General features: G+C 45.0%; 2 protein-coding genes across 4 annotated transcripts in view; one reads left to right on the top strand and one right to left on the bottom strand.

The window, feature by feature from the left end:
- Nucleotides 1-20728, bottom strand: part of LOC143804872 (coagulation factor VIII-like) — a 252139-nt gene that overhangs the window by 37066 nt on the left and 194345 nt on the right. For both annotated transcript variants that reach the window (XM_077283404.1, XM_077283405.1), the window contains exons 20-21: nt 18911-19024; nt 15825-15896 (exon numbers count right to left, since the gene is read on the bottom strand). In XM_077283404.1, the coding sequence (XP_077139519.1) occupies nt 15825-15896; nt 18911-19024 (186 nt within the window). The remainder of the gene's footprint in view (nt 1-15824; nt 15897-18910; nt 19025-20728) is intronic.
- Nucleotides 1-20728, top strand: part of LOC143804873 (uncharacterized) — a 47952-nt gene that overhangs the window by 5601 nt on the left and 21623 nt on the right. The gene's annotated exons all lie outside the window — the stretch shown is intronic.

Here is a 20728-nt window from a genome sequence, read left to right as displayed (position 1 = left end):
TCCAGATCCTATATACAGAGCCCAAAATTGCTAGAGAAGCAGAATCCCCCCACTCCGGGAATTTATCTACAGATGTAGTGATGATTTTGACTCCATGGATGTCTTCCAGAAATAAGGAGCAGTGGATGTTGCTGAGTGAAAATTGCAAAACTGCTATAGTGGTGCCTGTATATTGTAGTGCCAGTACATTATACCCAGCTTGTGCTTTTGGAGACATGGACCCCAAAATTTAGGTGGGCCCACATTACTATAGAAATGCCAATCATATAGACGCTAATTGTAGTTTAGGCACACTGTGGGGGCTCAGAAGGGAGGGGGGCATTCAAATTTTGGAGCCCATATTTTGCTACATTTCTTTTTTTGGGGAGAGTCATTGCTCTTTTTTAGTTAGCATTTTGGGGTACAGAACATTTTGAATCAGCTCACATTTATCCTGGACTCAACGCTGAGGAATTACATCTGAGTTTCCATCTTCATCTCCGAAATAAATGAAACCCCCAATGGATCCATTCACTAATGAGGCGAAAGAGTTATTCTGGACTCCGTCTGGTGTGTTTGGTGGCATATGGCTTTTCAAAGGTGCACAAAACTATGGATGACCGCGGTTTTATGCACACCGAAAAAACAGACACCTCCGGGTCATAGCTAAGACGGGAGTTCAGAATGACTCCATGTGCCTCATTAGAGTGAATTGTCCAACAGGAATTTTGTTTTTGCATTTCAGAGATTTACACGGAAACCCTGGTGTAAGTGCTCAGCACAGAGCTGTTGTGAATTTGCTTTTTGCTCCCTCTAGTGGTTACTAGTTTTTTGACTCTGGTTTTTCTGTCATTCCTTTTATCCGCACCTGGGTCGTTAGTTAGGGGTGTTGCTATATAAGCTCCCTGGACCTTCAGTTCAATGCCTGGCATCGTAGTTATCAGAGCTAGTCTGCTGTGCTCTTGTCTACTGATCCTGGTTCCAGTTATATCAGCTAAGTCTGCCTTTTGCTTTTTGCTATTTGTTTTGGTTTTGTATTTTTGTCCAGCTTGTTCCAAATCTATATCCTGACCTTTGCTGGAAGCTCTAGGGGGCTGGTGTTCTCCCCCCGGACCGTTAGACGGTTCGGGGGTTCTTGAATTTCCAGTGTGGATTTTGATAGGGTTTTTGTTGACCATATAAGTTACCTTTCTTTATTCTGCTATCAGTAAGCGGGCCTCTCTGTGCTAAACCTGGTTCATTTCTGTGTTTGTCATTTCCTCTTACCTCACCGTCATTATTTGTGGGGGGCTTCTATCCAGCTTTGGGGTCCCCTTCTCTGGAGGCAAGAAAGGTCTTTGTTTTCCTCTACTAGGGGTAGCTAGATTCTCCGGCTGGCGCGTGTCATCTAGAATCAACGTAGGAATGATCCCCGGCTACTTCTAGTGTTGGCGTTAGGAGTAGATATATGGTCAACCCAGTTACCACTGCCCTATGAGCTGGATTTTTGTATTCTGCAGACTTCCACGTTCCTCTGAGACCCTCGCCATTGGGGTCATAACAGTTTGCCAGGCCAGTATTAAATGTTTAATGCATTGCAGAAGAGGGATTATAAGAAAGAAGATTCTGAGTTTTTTTTTTTCTTCTTCCCCTTTACCTCAGAGTGGCTATGCTTGCTGCAGACATGAATGTCCAGACCTTGATTACAAGTGTGGACCAGCTGGCTACTCGTGTGCAGGGCATACAAGACTATGTTATCAGAAATCCTAGGTCAGAACCTAAAATACCGATTCCTGAACTGTTTTCCGGAGACAGGTTTAAGTTTAGGAATTTCGTGAATAATTGTAAATTGTTTTTGTCCCTGAGACCCTGTTCATCTGGAGATTCTGCTCAGCAAGTAAAAATTGTTATTTCGTTCTTACGGGGCGACCCTCAGGATTGGGCTTTTTCGCTGGCGCCAGGAGATCCGGCATTGGCTGATCTTGATGCGTTTTTTCTGGCGCTCGGTTTACTTTATGAGGAACCCAATCTTGAGATTCAGGCAGAAAAGGCCTTGCTGGCTATGTCTCAGGGGCAGGACGAGGCTGAAGTGTATTGCCAAAAATTTCGGAAATGGTCCGTGCTGACACATTGGAACGAGTGTGCACTGGCCGCTAATTTTAGAAATGGCCTTTCTGAGGCCATTAAGAATGTTATGGTGGGTTTTCCCATTCCCACAGGTCTGAATGATACTATGGCACTGGCTATTCAAATTGACCGGCGGTTGCGGGAGCGCAAAACCGCAAATTCCCTCATGGTGTTGTCTGAACAGACACCTAATTCGGTGCAATATGATAGAAAAACCGCAAATTCCCTCATGGTGTTGTCTGAACAGACACCTGATTTAATGCAATGTGATAGAATCCTGACTAGAAATGAGCGGAAAATTCATAGACGCCGGAATGGCTTGTGCTACTACTGTGGTGATTCTACACATGTTATCTCAGCATGCTCTAAACGTATAGCTAAGGTTGTTAGTCCTGTCATCGTTGGTAATTTGCAACCTAAATTTATTCTGTCTGTAACTTTGATTTGCTCACTGTCATCTTATCCTGTCATGGCGTTTGTAGATTCAGGTGCTGCCCTGAGTCTCATGGATCTCTCATTTGCTAAGCGCTGTGGTTTTACTCTTGAACCATTAGAAAATCCTATTCCTCTTAGGGGTATTGATGCTACACCATTGGCAGCAAATAAACCGCAGTATTGGACACAGGTTACCATGTGCATGACTCCTGAACACCGCGAGGTGATACGTTTCCTGGTTTTACATAAAATGCATGATTTGGTTGTTTTAGGGCTGCCATGGTTACAGACCCATAATCCAGTCCTGGACTGGAAGGCTATGTCAGTCTCAAGTTGGGGCTGTCGTGGTATTCATGGGGATTCCCTGCCTGTGTCTATTGCTTCTTCTACGCCTTCGGAAGTTCCGGAGTATTTGTCTGATTATCAGGATGTCTTCAGTGAGTCTGAATCCAGTGCACTGCCTCCTCATAGGGACTGTGACTGTGCTATAGATTTGATCCCAGGCAGTAAATTTCCTAAGGGAAGACTGTTTAATCTGTCGGTACCTGAACATACCGCTATGCGTTCATATATCAAGGAGTCTCTGGAGAAAGGACATATTCGTCCGTCTTCTTCCCCTCTTGGTGCGGGATTCTTTTTTGTGGCAAAAAAGGACGGATCTTTGAGACCTTGTATTGATTATCGGCTTTTAAATAAGATCACTGTCAAATTTCAGTATCCTTTACCGCTGTTGTCTGACTTGTTTGCCCGGATTAAGGGTGCCAAGTGGTTCACCAAGATAGACCTTCGTGGTGCGTACAACCTTGTGCGCATTAAGCAAGGTGATGAATGGAAAACCGCATTCAATACGCCCGAAGGTCATTTTGAGTACTTGGTGATGCCTTTTGGGCTCTCCAATGCGCCTTCAGTTTTTCAGTCCTTTATGCATGACATTTTCCGGAAGTATCTGGATAAATTTTTGATTGTTTATCTGGATGATATTTTGGTTTTTTCTGATAATTGGGATTCGCATGTGGAGCAGGTCAGGTTGGTCTTTAAAATTTAGCGTGAAAATTCTTTGTTTGTCAAGGGCTCAAAGTGTCTCTTTGGTGTACAGAAGGTTCCCTTTTTGGGGTTCATTTTTTCCCCTTCTGCTGTGGAGATGGACCCAGTCAAGGTCCGAGCTATTCTTGATTGGACTCAGCCCTCGTCAGTTAAGAGTCTTCAGAAGTTCTTGGGCTTCGCTAACTTCTACCGTCGTTTTATCGCTAATTTTTCTAGCATTGTGAAACCTTTGACGGATATGACCAAGAAGGGCTCCGATGTAGCTAACTGGGCTCCTGCTGCCGTGGAGGCTTTCCAGGAGTTGAAACGCCGGTTTACTTCGGCGCCTGTTTTGTGCCAGCCTGACGTCTCACTTCCCTTTCAGGTTGAGGTGGATGCTTCGGAGATTGGGGCAGGGGCCGTTTTGTCGCAGAGAGGCCCTGGTTGCTCTGTTATGAAACCTTGTGCCTTTTTCTCTAGGAAGTTTTCGCCTGCCGAGCGAAATTATGATGTGGGCAATCGGGAGTTGTTGGCCATGAAATGGGCATTTGAGGAGTGGCGTCATTGGCTCGAGGGTGCTAAGCATCGTGTGGTGGTCTTGACTGATCACAAAAATCTGATGTATCTCGAGTCTGCTAAACGCCTTAATCCGAGACAGGCCCGCTGGTCATTGTTTTTCTCCCGCTTTGATTTTGTTGTCTCGTATTTACCAGGTTCAAAGAATGTGAAGGCCGATGCTCTTTCTAGGAGCTTTGTGCCTGATGCTCCTGGAGTCGCTGATCCTGTTGGTATTCTTAAAGATGGAGTTATCTTGTCAGCTATTTCTCCGGATCTGCGACGTGTGTTGCAGAGATTTCAGGCTGATAGGCCTGAGTCTTGTCCACCTGACAGACTGTTTGTCCCGGATAAGTGGACCAGCAGAGTCATTTCCGAGGTTCATTCCTCGGTGTTGGCAGGTCACCCGGGAATTTTTGGCACCAGAGATCTGGTGGCCAGGTCCTTTTGGTGGCCTTCCTTGTCAAGGGATGTGCGGTCATTTGTGCAGTCCTGTGGGACTTGTGCTCGAGCTAAGCCTTGCTGTTCTCGTGCCAGCGGTTTGCTCTTGCCCTTGCCTGTCCCGAAGAGACCTTGGACACATATCTCCATGGATTTCATTTCTGATCTTCCGCTATCTCAGGGCATGTCCGTTATCTGGGTGATATGTGATCGCTTCTCCAAGATGGTCCATTTGGTTCCTTTGCCTAAGCTGCCTTCCTCTTCCGATCTGGTTCCTGTGTTTTTCCAGAACGTGGTTCGTTTGCACGGCATCCCTGAGAATATTGTGTCAGACAGAGGATCCCAGTTCGTTTCCAGGTTCTGGCGATCCTTTTGTAGTAGGATGGGCATTGATTTGTCGTTTTCGTCTGCTTTCCATCCTCAGACTAATGGACAGACGGAGCGAACCAATCAGACTTTGGAGGCTTATTTGAGGTGTTTTGTCTCTGCTGATCAGGACGATTGGGTGACATTCTTGCCGTTGGCTGAGTTTGCCCTTAATAATCGGGCTAGTTCCGCCACCTTGGTTTCGCCTTTTTTCTGCAACTCTGGTTTCCATCCTCGCTTTTCTTCGGGTCATGTGGAGCCTTCTGACTGTCCTGGGGTGGATTCTGTGGTGGATAGGTTGCAGCAGATCTGGAATCATGTGGTGGACAACTTGAAGTTGTCACAGGAGAAGGCTCAGCACTTTGCCAACCGCCGCCGCGGTGTGGGTCCCCGACTACGCGTTGGGGATTTGGTATGGCTTTCTTCCCGCTTTGTTCCTATGAAGGTCTCCTCTCCCAAATTTAAACCTCGTTTTATTGGGCCTTACAAGATATTGGAAATCCTTAATCCTGTATCTTTTCGTCTGGATCTTCCTGTGTCGTTTGCTATTCACAATGTATTTCATAGGTCCTTGTTGCGGCGGTACATTGTGCCTGTAGTTCCTTCTGCTGAGCCTCCTGCTCCGGTGTTGGTTGAGGGCGAGTTGGAGTACGTGGTAGAGAAGATCTTGGATTCTCGCCTCTCCAGGCGGAGGCTTCAGTACCTGGTCAAGTGGAAGGGCTATGGTCAGGAGGATAATTCCTGGGTGGTCGCCTCTGATGTTCATGCGGCCGATTTAGTTCGTGCCTTTCATGCCGCTCATCCTGATCGCCCTGGTGGTCGTGGTGAGGGTTCGGTGACCCCTCACTAAGGGGGGGGGGTACTGTTGTGAATTTGCTTTTTGCTCCCTCTAGTGGTTACTAGTTTTTTGACTCTGGTTTTTCTGTCATTCCTTTTATCCGCACCTGGGTCGTTAGTTAGGGGTGTTGCTATATAAGCTCCCTGGACCTTCAGTTCAATGCCTGGCATCGTAGTTATCAGAGCTAGTCTGCTGTGCTCTTGTCTACTGATCCTGGTTCCAGTTATATCAGCTAAGTCTGCCTTTTGCTTTTTGCTATTTGTTTTGGTTTTGTATTTTTGTCCAGCTTGTTCCAAATCTATATCCTGACCTTTGCTGGAAGCTCTAGGGGGCTGGTGTTCTCCCCCCGGACCGTTAGACGGTTCGGGGGTTCTTGAATTTCCAGTGTGGATTTTGATAGGGTTTTTGTTGACCATATAAGTTACCTTTCTTTATTCTGCTATCAGTAAGCGGGCCTCTCTGTGCTAAACCTGGTTCATTTCTGTGTTTGTCATTTCCTCTTACCTCACCGTCATTATTTGTGGGGGGCTTCTATCCAGCTTTGGGGTCCCCTTCTCTGGAGGCAAGAAAGGTCTTTGTTTTCCTCTACTAGGGGTAGCTAGATTCTCCGGCTGGCGCGTGTCATCTAGAATCAACGTAGGAATGATCCCCGGCTACTTCTAGTGTTGGCGTTAGGAGTAGATATATGGTCAACCCAGTTACCACTGCCCTATGAGCTGGATTTTTGTATTCTGCAGACTTCCACGTTCCTCTGAGACCCTCGCCATTGGGGTCATAACACAGAGCGCAGGATAAATGTGAGCCGAGCCTTACTGAGATCTTTGGGAGGCAGAATGAACAAATCAACAAGTGAAGGACTAGTTTTATTTATTTTTTACGCCTTTCCTCATGTGGTATATGTGACTAGGCGACTTTATTCTTCGGGTCGGTGCGATTACAGCGGTACCAAGTTTATATCGGGTTTTTATGTTTGGCTGCTGTCACACACGAAAAGACGCTTTTTTACAAAATAACGTTTTTGCACATCACCTTATTTTGAAAGCTGTAATTTTTTAATGTTTTGCTGATGGAGTCATGTGAGGCACATGTTGACATTTTTATTGGTACCATTTTCGAGCACATGACATTTGTTGATCGTTTTCTATTCCAATTTTTGTGAGGCAGAATGAACAAAAGACAGTAATTCAGGAAACATTTTTTAAGTGTAAAATTGATAAGGCCGCTTTATTTTTCGGGTCAGTACGATTACAGCAATACCACCTTTATATAATGTTTTGATGCTTTTACACAATAAAAACAATTTTATAGAAAAAAATTGTGTTTGCATCAGTATATTCTTAGAACAATAGCTTTTTTATTTATCTGCTGATGGAGCTGTATGGCGGCTTGTTTTTTGTAGGACAGGATTATGTATTCAGAGATACCATTTCAATTTATATATGACTTTTTGATCTCGTTTTGTTCCACTTTTTTGTTGTCTGTATGATGAAAAAACATAGTTTTTGGTACTTTTTTTTTGCTTTTTACGATGTTCAGTGTAAGAGTTAAATAGTGTTACAGTTTTATAGATCAGGGTGTTCCGGTAATGGAAATAGGTGTACTTTTTTTGTTTATTTTTGTTTTTACATAAATATATGTATTTATTGGTGTCATAAAAGGTGTTAGACTTTTATCATTCTTATTTTAGTTTTTTTGTATATTTTTTCTTTTTTTTTTTACTTTTTTTTTACTTAGACCATCTATGGGACTTTAACTTTTATCACACTGATCACGGATATAATGCATTAAAACACGCATGTAATGAAATGTGTTACTCTTGTCAGAGTCTCACTGTTAAAATGCCGTTTAGGTCATGTTGCTGGTATGGTCTAACAGGCCATTGTAACTGGCATAGCTAAGATCGGTTGCCACAACTACCATTGGCAGCCCATGTTTATGACAGCCTTCTAGATGCTGTGATCGCGGCATTTAAAGTGTGAAACAGCCCTTGCTGTAACAGCCATAGATTGGCTATCACTTAAGCTCTTATGCCTGCACGATCACCATGATGTACTGGTAAGTCCATTTATGGGATGGGAAGTACCCTCAAGATATCACATACCGGTAAGGCTACTTTCACACTAGCGTTAACTGCATTACGTCTCAAATCATCTTTTTTCATAAAAAACGCATCCAGCAAAAGTTTTTGCAGGATGCGTTTTTTCCCCATAGACTTGTATTGGCGACGTATTGCGACGGATTGGCATACGTCGTGTCCGTCGTACGACGTATGCGTCGAAATTTGGCGACACGTCGTCGGCAAAAAAGTTGATTGCAACGTTTTTTGTCTCCGCCTAAAAAAGGTGTCGCGACGCATCCTGTGGCATGCGTCGTTGGCTACAATGGAAGCCTATGAGCGACGGATGCGTTGGGACACGTCGTACGACGCAATGCAGCGCTGCAATATGTTTTTTTTACACTGAGCATGCTCAGAAGAAGGATTTTGTTGCCAATTGGCCAGACACCCCCAAATCTATATAAACCTGGCCTGGGCCTTCAACCCCACATATGCCAGCAAGACCCAGAGAGGAGAAGACTGCCAGCAAGACCCCAGCCAGCCACAAGACTCCAGCCAGCCTGCCACAAGACCCCAGCCACAAGACCCCAGCCACAGGAGCCAGCCACAGGAGCCAGCCACAGGAGCCAGCCACAGGAGCCAGCCCCAAGATTCCAGCCACCATAGAGCCAGTGTGAGTATTGCAATTTTTGTGTGCATCTGTGTGCCTGTGCATTTGTGTGTGTATGAGGTACTACTGACTACAGCAAGAGCTTAAAACCTGAAGAGAACCAGAGGCCTGCCATCGTCCTGCAACAGCCAGTGCAATGCTAGAGTCCAGATCCACCATGATGCCAGCCACTGTGAAGACCTGCAGCTCCAGCCAAAGGATTGTCAGCCTTTTTTACGTGTGTGTAATATTCAATATGTAATATTGTATGTGTAACATTATTTGACATTATGTAACATTATGTAACATTATGTAACATTATGTAACAGTATGTAACAGTATGTGTAACATTCAATATGAGCAATGACATTAAAAAAAGCAGTGGAATGGCCGCAAACAAAACCAAAATTACATGCTGCAGAAAATAGTGCGCAATATGTCAGCACAGTATTGTCTGCAGCATGTAATATAACATTCAATATGAAGAATGAAATAAAAAAAAGAGGCTTACCGCAGGGTCACCATCAGCCGCTCCGCCGGTGTGATGGCAAGCCTCATCCTTGTGTCCTGCCTTCGGATGACATCCTCCAGTTTTTGAAGCAAAAAGTCAAAATGTTCCATCCTCATCCGCACGTAATTGTAGAATTTGTGTGGGTTGTGCCGCAACTCCAGGTACAGAGTGGACTGGACACCCCGGGTCATCCGCAGTTCATTAATCGGATGAATCCACAGTCGTCTCCGTCTCCGTTGCTGCAGAAGCATCCTCCGTCTTTCCGCTGCCGCCTCCTTCTCCCGCACTATGATATCCAGGCGATTCGTCTCAAAGATAACGTCGGTAACCAAACTAGCAATCCTCACAAGAACACCTTCCATCGCTGCCACAAAACTAAAACCCTCAAAGATGGGCTGTAAAAACAGTAACTATATAGTTTTCCATATTTTCCAGTAGCCAATCAAATTTGGGAGCCTCCCATTTTAAAAACGGATCCGCCGTAAAAACGGATACAACGGATGTTAAAAACGGATGCAACGTATGCAACGCATCCAGTATTTTGACGGAAACGTTTAGCGGATTTGCGACGGATCCGTCGAAATGCTGTATGCGTTGCATACGTTTTTCACTTTTTTGACGCATCCGTTTTTTCGGCAAAAAAACGGATTTGCGACGTAATGCAGTTAACGCTAGTGTGAAAGTAGCCTAAGTCATATGTCAGGAAAGGATTAAATGTCATGGAATAACTCTCAAAACCTGTCAGTGATTAATAGTTCTTCATCCCTTCAAGCTAGGAACTTGTCACGATCCATTTTTGGATTGATGCAGCTCTGGTTCCATGGTTCCACTCTGATTTTAAAAGTAGCTTTTTTCCTTTCAGGACCATCGGGGGTTGATGTCAGTTTTTCCCCCGCTGCCAATATGGTGTAACTGCACTGCTGCTGGGTCAGCTGATGTGTGTGGTGACCACTCCCACCATCCTTTAAATAGTCACCTGATGCATCAGCTGACTGTTGGTGATAGAGTTTCTCTGGAGACCAGCCAATGTGTGAGGAGCTCTCTGGTGCCAGCGTGTATCAGCTGTTTGAGGTCCTGGTGTTGTATCCTACGCTCAGTGGAGTTTGGAGTCCAGCTTCAGTGTCATCTGCAGTGTGGAGCTTGGCAGCTGAGTCTCGAAACTCAGTGTGGCATTTTTTCCTCGTCCCTTTTGTCTTTGTCACTATCCCCTGTGTGGTACCATCTGCAGTGGTGAGGCTAGCACTCCTTGCCAGCCAGTGCACTAGCCAGGGCAGTGTGAGGTGACAACTAGGGACGAGGTTACTGACGGTGGTGAGGGGAAGAACCCACTTAGGGCTTTAGAGGAGTGCAGGGACAGGCTCAGGTTTGAGCAGGAGTTGACTATTCCTTCATCTCCCTATTGATAGGGCTTTCCTCCCCCTTTTCCATCCCATTGTGAGTTTGTTGTACCAACCGCTATTGACCCCCTGCGAGGTTGCTATATACATCGTGACATTATAACCAACCGATACTTTTTTTCTGGTGAACCGATTGCTCAAGCACAGGCTTTTGCCCAGCTGATCCAGAACCTCACTGATGAGGTTAAGGAGCTGCTGTGTCAGGTGGTGCAGCAGCTCCAGCAGGTGTTGTGTTTCTGGCTCTCGGCTCATGTGGAGGCTCAAGCGGAACCCAATATACTGTATCTCTCCCAGACAGGTTCTCTGGAAGGAGAGATAAATTCTTGTTTTTCAGGAGGCCTGTAAGTTATAGTTCAGGCTCTACCCTTGTTCTTCAGGGAGTGAGGAACAACGTATGGAGATTAAAGTCTCCCTTCTCAAGGGTGATCCCCAATCCTGGGCTTACTCCCTGCCAACCGATTCACCTTCTCTGCGGTCAGTGGACATGTTATTTGCGACACTGGCGCTGGTGTTGGGGATCCTGATGGCATCTCCTTGGCTGAGTCTAGACTCCATAAGATCAAGCAGGGGGGCTGGCCGGCTGAGGAATACTGCTCAGAGTTTAGGAGGTGGGCCACTGACATGCAGTGGAACGACCCTGCTCTTAGGAGTAATTTTTGTCAAGGTCTGTCATCTAAACTGCAGGATACTCTGGTGCAGTATGTTACTCCTGGGTCTTTGGAAGCCACCATGGCCCTTGCTATACGGGTGGATAGACGCCTCAGGGAGAGACAACTAGGGATGAGGTTCCTGATAGCGGTGGGGGGAAGAACCCACTTAGTTTGTTAGGGGAGTGCAGGGACAGGCTCAGGTTTGAGCAGGAGGTGACCACTCCTTCATCTCCCTATTGATAGGGCTTTCCTCCCCCTTTTCCATTCCATTGTGAGTTTGTTGTACTGTCCGCTACCGACCCCACGCGAGGTCGCTATATATCGTGACATTATAACCAACCAATATTATTTTTTCCGGTGAACCGATGGCTCAAGCACAGGCTTTTTCCCAGCTGATCCAGAACCTCACTGATGAGGTTAAGAGCTGCGGTGTCAGGTGGTGCAGCGGCTCCAGCAGATGTTGGGGTTCTGGCTCTCGGCTCATTTGGACGCTCAACCGGAACCCAATATACAGTATAGACCAAAAGTTTGGACACACCGTCTCATTTAAAGATTTTTCTGTATTTTCATGACTATGAAAATTGTACATTCACACTGAAGGCATCAAAACTATGAATTAACATATGTGGAATTATATACTTAACAAAAAAGTGTGAAACAACTGAAATTATGTCTTATATTCTAGGTTCTTCAAAGTAGCCACCTTTTGCTTTGATGACTGCTTTGCACACTCTTGGCATTCTCTTGACGAGCTTCAAGAGGTAGTCACAGAAAATGATTTTCACTTCACAGGTGTGCCCTGTCAGGTTTAATAAGTGGGATTTCTTGCCTTATAAATGGGGTTGGGACCATCAGTTGTGTTCTGCAGAAGTCTGGTGGATACACAGCTGATAGTCCTACTGAATAGACTGTTAGAATTTGTATTATGGCAAGAAAAAAGCAGCTAAGTAAAGAAAAAACGAGTGGCCATCATTACTTTAAGAAATGAAGGTCAGTCAGTCCGAAAAATTGGGAAAACTTTGAAAGTGTCCCCAAGTGCAGTGCCAAAAACTATCAAGCGCTACAAAGAATCTGGCTCACATGAGGACCGCCCCAGGAAAGGAAGACCAAGAGTCACCTCTGCTTCTAAGGATAAGTTTATCTGAGTCACCAGCCTCAGAAATTGCAGGTTAACAGCAGCTCAGATTAGAGACCAGGTCAATGCCACACAGAGTTCTAGCAGCAGACACATCTCTACAACAACTTTCAAGAGGAGACTTTGTGCAGCAGGCCTTCATGGTAAAATAGCTGCTAGAAAACCACTGCTAAGGACAGGCAACAAGCAGAAGAGACTTGTTTGGGCTAAAGAACACAAGGAATGGACATTAGACCAGTGGAAATCTGTGCTTTGGTCTGATGAGTCCACATTTGAGATGTTTGGTTCCAACCACCGTGTCTTTGTGCGATGCAGAAAAGGTGAACGGATGGACTCTACATGCCTGGTTCCCACCGTGAAGCATGGAGGAGAAGGTGTGATGGTGTGGGGGTGCTTTGCTGGTGACACTGTTGGGGATTAAATTCAAAATTGAAGGCATACTGAACCAGCATGGCTACCACAGCATCTTGTAGCGGCATGCTATTCCATCCGGTTTGCGTTCAGTTGGACCATCATTTATTTTTCAACAGGACAATGACCCCAAACACACCTGCAGGCTGTGTAAGGGCTATTTGACTAAGAAGGAGAGTGATGGGGTGCTACGCCAGATTACCTGGCCTCCACAGTCACCAGATCTGAACCCAATCGAGATGGTTTGGGGTGAGCTGGACCGCAGAGTGAAGGCAAAGGGGCAAACAAGTGCTAAGCATCTCTGGGAACTCCTTAAGATTGTTAGAAGACCATTTCCGGTGACTACCTCTTGAAGCTCATCAAGACAATGCCAAGAGTGTGCAAAGCAGTCAACAAAGCAAAAGGTGGCTACTTTGAAGAACCTAGAATATAAGACATATTTCCAGTTATTTCACACTTTTTTGTTAAGTATATAATTCCACATGTGTTAGTTCATAGTTTTGATGCCTTCAGTGTGAATGTACAATTTTCATAGTAATGAAAATACAGAAAAATCTTTAAATGAGAAGGTGTGTCCAAACTTTTGGTCTGTACTGTATCTCTCCCAGACAGGCTCTCTGGAGGGAGAGACAAATTCTTGTTTTTCAGGAGGCCTGTAAGTTATATTTCAGGCTCTGCCCTCGTTCTTCAGGGAGTGAGGAACAGCGTATGGGGATTAAAGTCTCCCTTCTCAAGGGTGATCCACAATCCTGGGTCTTCTCCCTGCCGACCGATTCACCATCTCTGCGGTCGGTGGATGAGTTTTTTGTGGCATTGGTGCTGGTCTATGGGATCCTGATGGTTTCTCCTTGGCTGAGTCTAGACTCCCTAAGATCAATGAAGGAGGTGGCCGGCTGAGGAATACTGCTCAGAGTTTAGGAGGTGGGCCACTGACACCCAGGGAAGTAGTCAGCTGGGACCAGTCATGTAAGGACTGTTGCCCAGAAGCTACAATCTCTGTCATCTTTCCCCAACCTACCCCTTCTTCTCTGGTGGAGGCAGCAGAGGTGCTGCCAGGGAGTAGGGGCAAGACTCAACCATCACCACAAGTAAACCCTGAGTCTCGGAGTCCTCTTAGGAGGTGGGGTCAGGGGAGGGTGGTGGTCCCTCTGTGTGTAGTGGGGGTATGAGTTTGGTGACACAGGGGGGGCGCCTCTGTTGTCGGTTCCTCAATGAGTTCACCATCTTGTGGCAAACGTATGCGTGGAAATAAACATTCATGTCCGGACCGGTGTGTGAATGAGTACGTTTGGGTGTCCACCAAAAACATCAGGTGGAATTATGCTTCTGGGACCTGGTGTTCTAGGGTGATCGGGCCGTATCGGGTTTCGGCCATTCTCAGCCCAGGGACTTTCCAGCAGGAGTTAGCCCCAGTAATACACGTATACAACATATTCCACAGGTCGGCGCTCTGGAGATTTGTGGCTCCTTCGGAGTCTATGTTATTGCCATCTCCATTGGGTTGTGTTTTCAGTAAACCTGAGGATCAGGTGACTGGTGAAGTGAACTCTAGTGGATTGAGGCGTCCTCACCGTACGTCGTTTCCGGTGAGGTCCGGTGTTGAGGGTCCAGAGGCCCCTCATTGAAAGGGGGTACTGTCACAATCCATTTTTTGCAGCTCTGGTTCCACGCTGATTTTAAAAGTAGCTTTTTTCCTTTTAGGATTATGGGGGTTAATGTCAGTTTTTCCCCCAATGGCAAACTGGTGTAACTGCAATTCTGCTGGGTCATCTGATGTGGGTGATGACCACTCCCACCTTCTTTTAAATGATCACCTGATGCATCAGCTGACTGTTGGTGATAGAGTTTCTCTGGAGACCAGCCGATGTGTGAGGAGCTCTCTGGTGCTGGCATGTATCAGCTGTTTGAGGTCCTGGTGTCATATCCCACGCTGAATGGAGATTGGAGTCCGGTTTCAGTGTCATCTGCGGTGTGGAGCTTGGCAGCTGAGTCTGGAAGCTAAGTGTGGTGTTTTTTCCTCATCCCTTTTGTGTTTGTCACTATCCCCTGTGTGGTACCATCTGCAGTGGTGATGCTAGCGCTCCATGCCGGCCAGTGCACTAGCCAGGGCAGTGTGAGGTGACAACTAGGGATGAGGTACCTGATGGCGGTGAGGGGAAGGACCCACTTAGGGCTTTAGGGGAGTGCAGGGACAGGCTCAGGTTTGAGCAGGAGGTGACCATTCCTTCATTTCCCTATTGATAGGGCCTTCCTCCCCCCTTTTCCATCCCACTGTGAGTTTGTTGTGCCCTCTGCTACCGACCCCCCGCTAGGTAGCTATATATATGGTGACAGACCTATATTGAACCTTCTTCATGTAAAGCTACCTGACTGTGTTGGGAAGACACTCTCCATAAATATTATCTATTTGGAAAGTTTATTCTTAAAATATCAAATGATAACCCTACCCACAGGATATGGAAAAACTCGCTGATCATCTGCTTGTCTGAGTACTGGGAATCCCAGCGATCGCAAAAGTGGGGCTTTTAAAGCCCAATTACTGGGCTCTGCAGTCCCATCTTGAATGGAGCAGAGGTGTGCAAGCAAAAAAGGTTAACATCAAAACATTGCAAAAAATTCATGAACCGCGTGCGCCATTTTGTATATTTTGAAAACAAAAAGTTGACTTGTAAATTAAAAAACATCTTCCATAGATTATAATCATTACATAGCTTGAGTTAACCTTCCAAACATCTGCTAATAACAAGAGATGAGAGGATCGATTTGCACGAGCCCAGTCCACAGTACAGGTTAATGCTCTCAGGCCGTAGACAGGAGCTGCGCAAATTTCCTTAGGCCCCTAGAATCCAAGCTTGATGTATAATTAGCTGGGCTGGCATAATGTCACCAGTGTGCTGCACAGATGACTTTATGCCATACTGGCGAAACAAATGCTGCATCAGGGGAGCCCAGAAGCTCAGTAATTTTGCGCAGCACCTGTCCATGGCCTGAGAACACTGACCTGGACCAAGGACCGGGATTGTGCAACGTGATCCACTCATCTCAACTAATGTCTGATCAGAAGCAGTCATTGCATTGATCCTTAGGGTCTGCTACACATGACTAAGGTGGTGGACGCAATGTGCTCTACATTATTGGCACAATTAGTGCCAACATTTTTGCACAATTTCCTCATTTACTCTCCTTAATGTATAGATACATTATTACAAGCAACAAATAAAAATCAAAGTTATTTTTGATGAGATGTTTTTGGACACAGAATAATTTCCTACCATAGTGTCCGGATGCAGACATTTGAGAGTCTTCAATTTTTCCAGTAGATAAACCCAGTGGACGATGACACCCTGTGGAGACAGCAATCATTACAATAAAAACTACAACTCGTCAATATTTATTGCAGAAAACCTAAGGCAAAGGAAGTGTTGGGTATGTTCACGCTGTAGTTTTTAAGTATCACTGCTCCAAATTAAAAATGCATGAAAAAAGCTCAGAAACCCTTAAAAAACTCTACCCACTATTTTCTACATTCAGGCTTTTGTGTGATTTTTAAACGGGTCAAGTTTCCAAAAAATGCCACACGAAGTGAAGGTACCATTCTTCAGGCATTTTCTGCTGTGAATCTGCTCCATACCTTACAATAGAAGTCTACAAGAAAAATACACCCCAAGAATGCCAAAAAATGCTAGTCTTTTATTCATTCCTTAATGGTTTTCAAAAAGGTGAGAAATCGGATGCAAAAATACATAAAATATGCAAAAACAAATTCACTAAAAACATTGGCAGGAGAAAAGCAAAAAAAATATTAACAAACGCCTTAAGATATATTTACAAAATATTATCAAAAACAATTCAGAACAAAAAAACGGCAGCGATTCCTGAAGCAATTTTTACTTAAAAAACTTTTGAAACCTGGGAAAAACACAATGTAAACATACTCAAAAGGTGTGCTGACACTGAGTTTATCTACAATGTTTTTGGAGCAGAAACTCTCCGGATTAAAAACTCAAAACTCCTCAAAACCGAGAAGTTTCTGCTCAGAGCCTATGTGCACACAGCGTCTTCTAAACTCAGGCGAACCTGACAAGTATTTCAAACAAGACTCTTTAGGAAAGTCTAGAGGTTTTTTTTCCTGAAGTGTCTTTTGTATTTTTTTTCTTTTATTTTCTGAGCATTTTTCGGACGTGTTTTTCTGCTGTTTCTGGGAGAGTTTTCTTGTGAGTTGTGTAAAAAAAATGTTACTCTCGATTTCTGATTATTTTTTTTTACTCCATTTAATAATGAAGAAACTGCTGGCTGTTTTAGAAGCAAAAATGATGGCAAAATGCTCCAAAAAGAAGTAACTTATTCATTCTGTGGTCAGCTTATATTGGAAGAAGATAGGATAAAGACACAGCAGGAGGCAAATCTGCCACGAAAGTGACGGCAAAACCAATGACGACTGTATCCTAAATCAGCACTGTGAAAGAAAACTCCGGTGGCAGATTTTTTGGTGCATTTTCGATGCTCCGGTATTCTATTCAAATTTTAATGACCCTTTACGGACTAGAAAAATAGCAGTCAGTGGCTTCCATTGAGCTGAATCAACGTGGAAGTGAATTACAAAAAATACACATTTCATCAAATGCAGATTTTTGGCAAATTCAAGTAAAATTCATTCCTCTCAAATGTATTTGCTCTTCTTTAGGCCTCCTTCACACATCAGTGTTTCTGGTACATGTGGTGACAGTTTTCACACGTACCAGAGACACTTACACACATAGACACATTCAAGTGAATGGGTCTGTGCACATGTCAGTGTGTTTACACACTGACATGTCCATTTTTTATCAGCAGCACGGGCCACAAAAGTCATGCACAAGAATCATCCACAAGAATGACATCTGCGTGTCTTCCATGTGACACGTAGCGGTGCCTGGGAAAAAGTGGCACTGTTCATGCTGTTTCCAGGTGCCGAAGGCTGAAGGCAGCTCTGATCATTGTCGCCTGGTCTCCTTGACATAATTACGACCTGACGACAATGATGGGAGTTGTAATGTTCTTCTGCTGTGTACATTGTGTGTAAAATAAATAATAAAAAAAAATGTCATGGGCTCCTGCAGAATTTTAATAACCAGGAGAGGGAAAGCCCACAGTAGGGAGTTGATGTTAGTAATCTGGGAAAAGGGACAATAATAGAAAAAGGTTCCCAAGCTATTAATAACATCTCACAGCTGTTTGCTTAGCCTTTACTGGTTAGTTTATGGGGGACCTCAGAAAAAAAATCACTTGGAGGTCCCCCTATCAATTCTAACCATCAAAGGCTAAACAGACAGCAGCATGCTGTTAGTAATAGACTGGGAAGGGAACGGGGATATTGGCCCCCTCCCTGACTACCAACATCAGCCCTCAGCCACCCCATAAATGTTGTATCCATAAGATGCGCCAAATCTGGCTTTTTGCCTTTCGCTCTTCCCACTTGCCCTGGTGTGGTGGTAAGTGAGGTAATACGGTTGGGGTTGATGTCAGATTTCTATTGTCAGCTGATATCAAGTCCAGGGGTTAGTAATGGAGAGGCGTTTATAGGACACCCCATTACTAACCCCATTGTCATATTGTAAAAAATACACAGCCAGAATAAAGTCCTTTAATAATAACATTTCACAGCTGTCTGTTTAGCCTTTGCTGGTTAGAACTTATAGGGACACCCTACGTCATTGTTTTTCTAGGGTCCCCTGCAAACTAACCAGTAAAGGCTAAGCAATCAGTTGTGAGCTGTTATTAATAGCCCGGGAACCTTTTGGGATATTGGCCCCTTTTGCAGATTATTAACATCAGCCCTCAGCTGTGGGATTTCCCTTTGCTGGTTGTTAAAATTATTGGGGAGCCCACCCCATTTTTTTTAAATAATGTATTTTACACACGATGAACACAGCGGGTACTTAATTCTACTCCCATCATTGTCGCCAGGTTGTGCTGATGTCAGGGAGACCAGGCGACAATAATGAGAGATGATTTCAGAATCCGGGGCCTGGGAACAGCGTGAATTGTACCACTTTTCCCACGTGTCACACTGATGCCGCAAATGGACGAAACACTGATGCTACACGTGTTACACACGGACACGGGTTTTTCCAGTACCGGAAATATCAGGACATGTGAAAGAGGCCTTAATGGTAGTTACTATTAAGCTTTTGCTTCCAAAGCAATCCATGAATGGGATGACAGAGGAAGCCCCCCACCCCTCCTTTGTCTCACCACTTGGATGACCACAGCATGTAAGAGGTTACACATCTGGGCTCAGTGTCATCTTTGGCCCTGGCTGCTATAATTTGAACTGTATGTATGACTTCTTTAAAAAATAAATAAATAAATAACTCACTTGGATCATACACTAGGTAAAGAGCTTTCATTTTATTGCTTTCATATACTGCCTCCGATTCTATGTGCCACAGACCAGTCGCATGAGCCTTCATTTCCAGAGTGACACCAACACCTGCAATGAAAACAGATGTATTCCTTTGATAATTAGACAATCTTATTAATACAATAACTGTGTGAATTATCTCTTACCTTACATACCGTATATACTTGTGTATAAGCCGAGTTTTTCAGCACATTTTTTGTGCCGAAAAGGCCCCCCTCGGCTTATACATGAGTCACGGTCCAGAAAGCCGGGGGGAGGGGGCGTCAGAGCAACGGGTGACAGGAGCCGGCGGCTTCCAGCACACATCTTATACACACCTAGCTGCGGGCACTTGGTGCTGGCACTGCATCTCGTTCTGGCCGCCGGCGCCTGCAGCTCTTCCTGCCAAGCGATAGCGTTGTACCGCTCATTAAGGTAATGTTATGACCTGGTGGTTAAGAGGCCACACTGATATGACCTGGTGGCTAAAACGCAACATGGGACGAGCTCTGAGAAGGTGGTATCTCTACTGACCGCAGTCCCTAATCCTAACAACAACACTAGTAATAGCCGTGGGATGTTCCTGACTCTCCCTAGACACCTCTTCACAGCCTAAGAACTAACTACCCCTAAAGAAGGAAATAGAAAGCTATCTTGCCTCAGAGAAAACCCCAAAAGGAAAGACAGCCCCCCACAAATATTGGCTGTGAGTGAAGAGGGAAATGACGTACACAGAAATGAAATCAGATTTCAGCAAAGGAGGCCAATACTAAACTTGATAGACAGAGAGAAAAGGATACTGTGCGGTCAGTATTAAAAACTACAAAATCCACGCAGAGTTTACAAAAATGAACTCCACACCGACTCACGGTGTGGAGGGGCAAATCTGCTTTCCCAGAGCTTCCAGCTATCCTGAATATGACATAGTGACAAGCTGGACAAAAAGAGACATATTTGCAGAGCAATAGAGTCCAGGCAAATGGACAAACAAAAACTTAGCAAAAACTTATCTTTTGCAGACAAGGACAGGCCATATGAGAAATCCAAGGAGAGAACCAAATCCAACCAAGAACATTGACAGCTGGCATGAACTAAAGCCCAGAGCAGGTTTAAATAACAAACCCAGGCAAGGCGATTAGTGAAGGCAGCTGCCACAGCTACCTAAAGGAGCAGCAGTTCCACTCGAAACCACCAGAGGGAGCCCAAGGGCAGAACTCACAAAAATACCATTAGCAACCACAGGAGGGAGCTCCAGAACAGAATTCACAACAGTACCCCCCCTTGAGGAGGGGTCACCGAACCCTCCCCAGAGCTCCCAGGCCGATCAGGACGAGCCAAATGGAAAGCACGAACCAAATCGGCAGCATGAACATCGGAGGCAACAACCCAAGAATTATCCTCCTGGCCATAACCCTTCCACTTGACCAGATATTGAAGCTTCCGCCTCGAAAAACGAGAATCCAAAATCTTCTCCACCACATATTCCAATTCCCCCTCAACCAACACCGGAGCAGGAGGATCAACGGAGGGAACCATAGGTACCACATATCTCCGCAACAAAGATCTATGGAACACATTATGAATGGAAAAGGAAGCTGGAAGGGCCAAATGAAAAGACACCGGATTGATGATTTCAGAAATCTTATAAGGCCCAATAAAGCGAGGCTTGAACTTAGGGGAAGAAACCTTCATAGGAACATGACGAGAAGACAACCAGACCAAATCCCCAACACGATGCCGGGGACCAACACACCGACGACGGTTAGCAAAACGTTGAGCCTTTTCCTGAGACAA

The sequence above is a fragment of the Ranitomeya variabilis genome, chromosome 2, assembly GCF_051348905.1.
Source record: "Ranitomeya variabilis isolate aRanVar5 chromosome 2, aRanVar5.hap1, whole genome shotgun sequence".
NCBI lineage: Eukaryota > Metazoa > Chordata > Amphibia > Anura > Dendrobatidae > Ranitomeya > Ranitomeya variabilis.
This window is presented reverse-complemented; position numbering and strand designations above follow the sequence as displayed.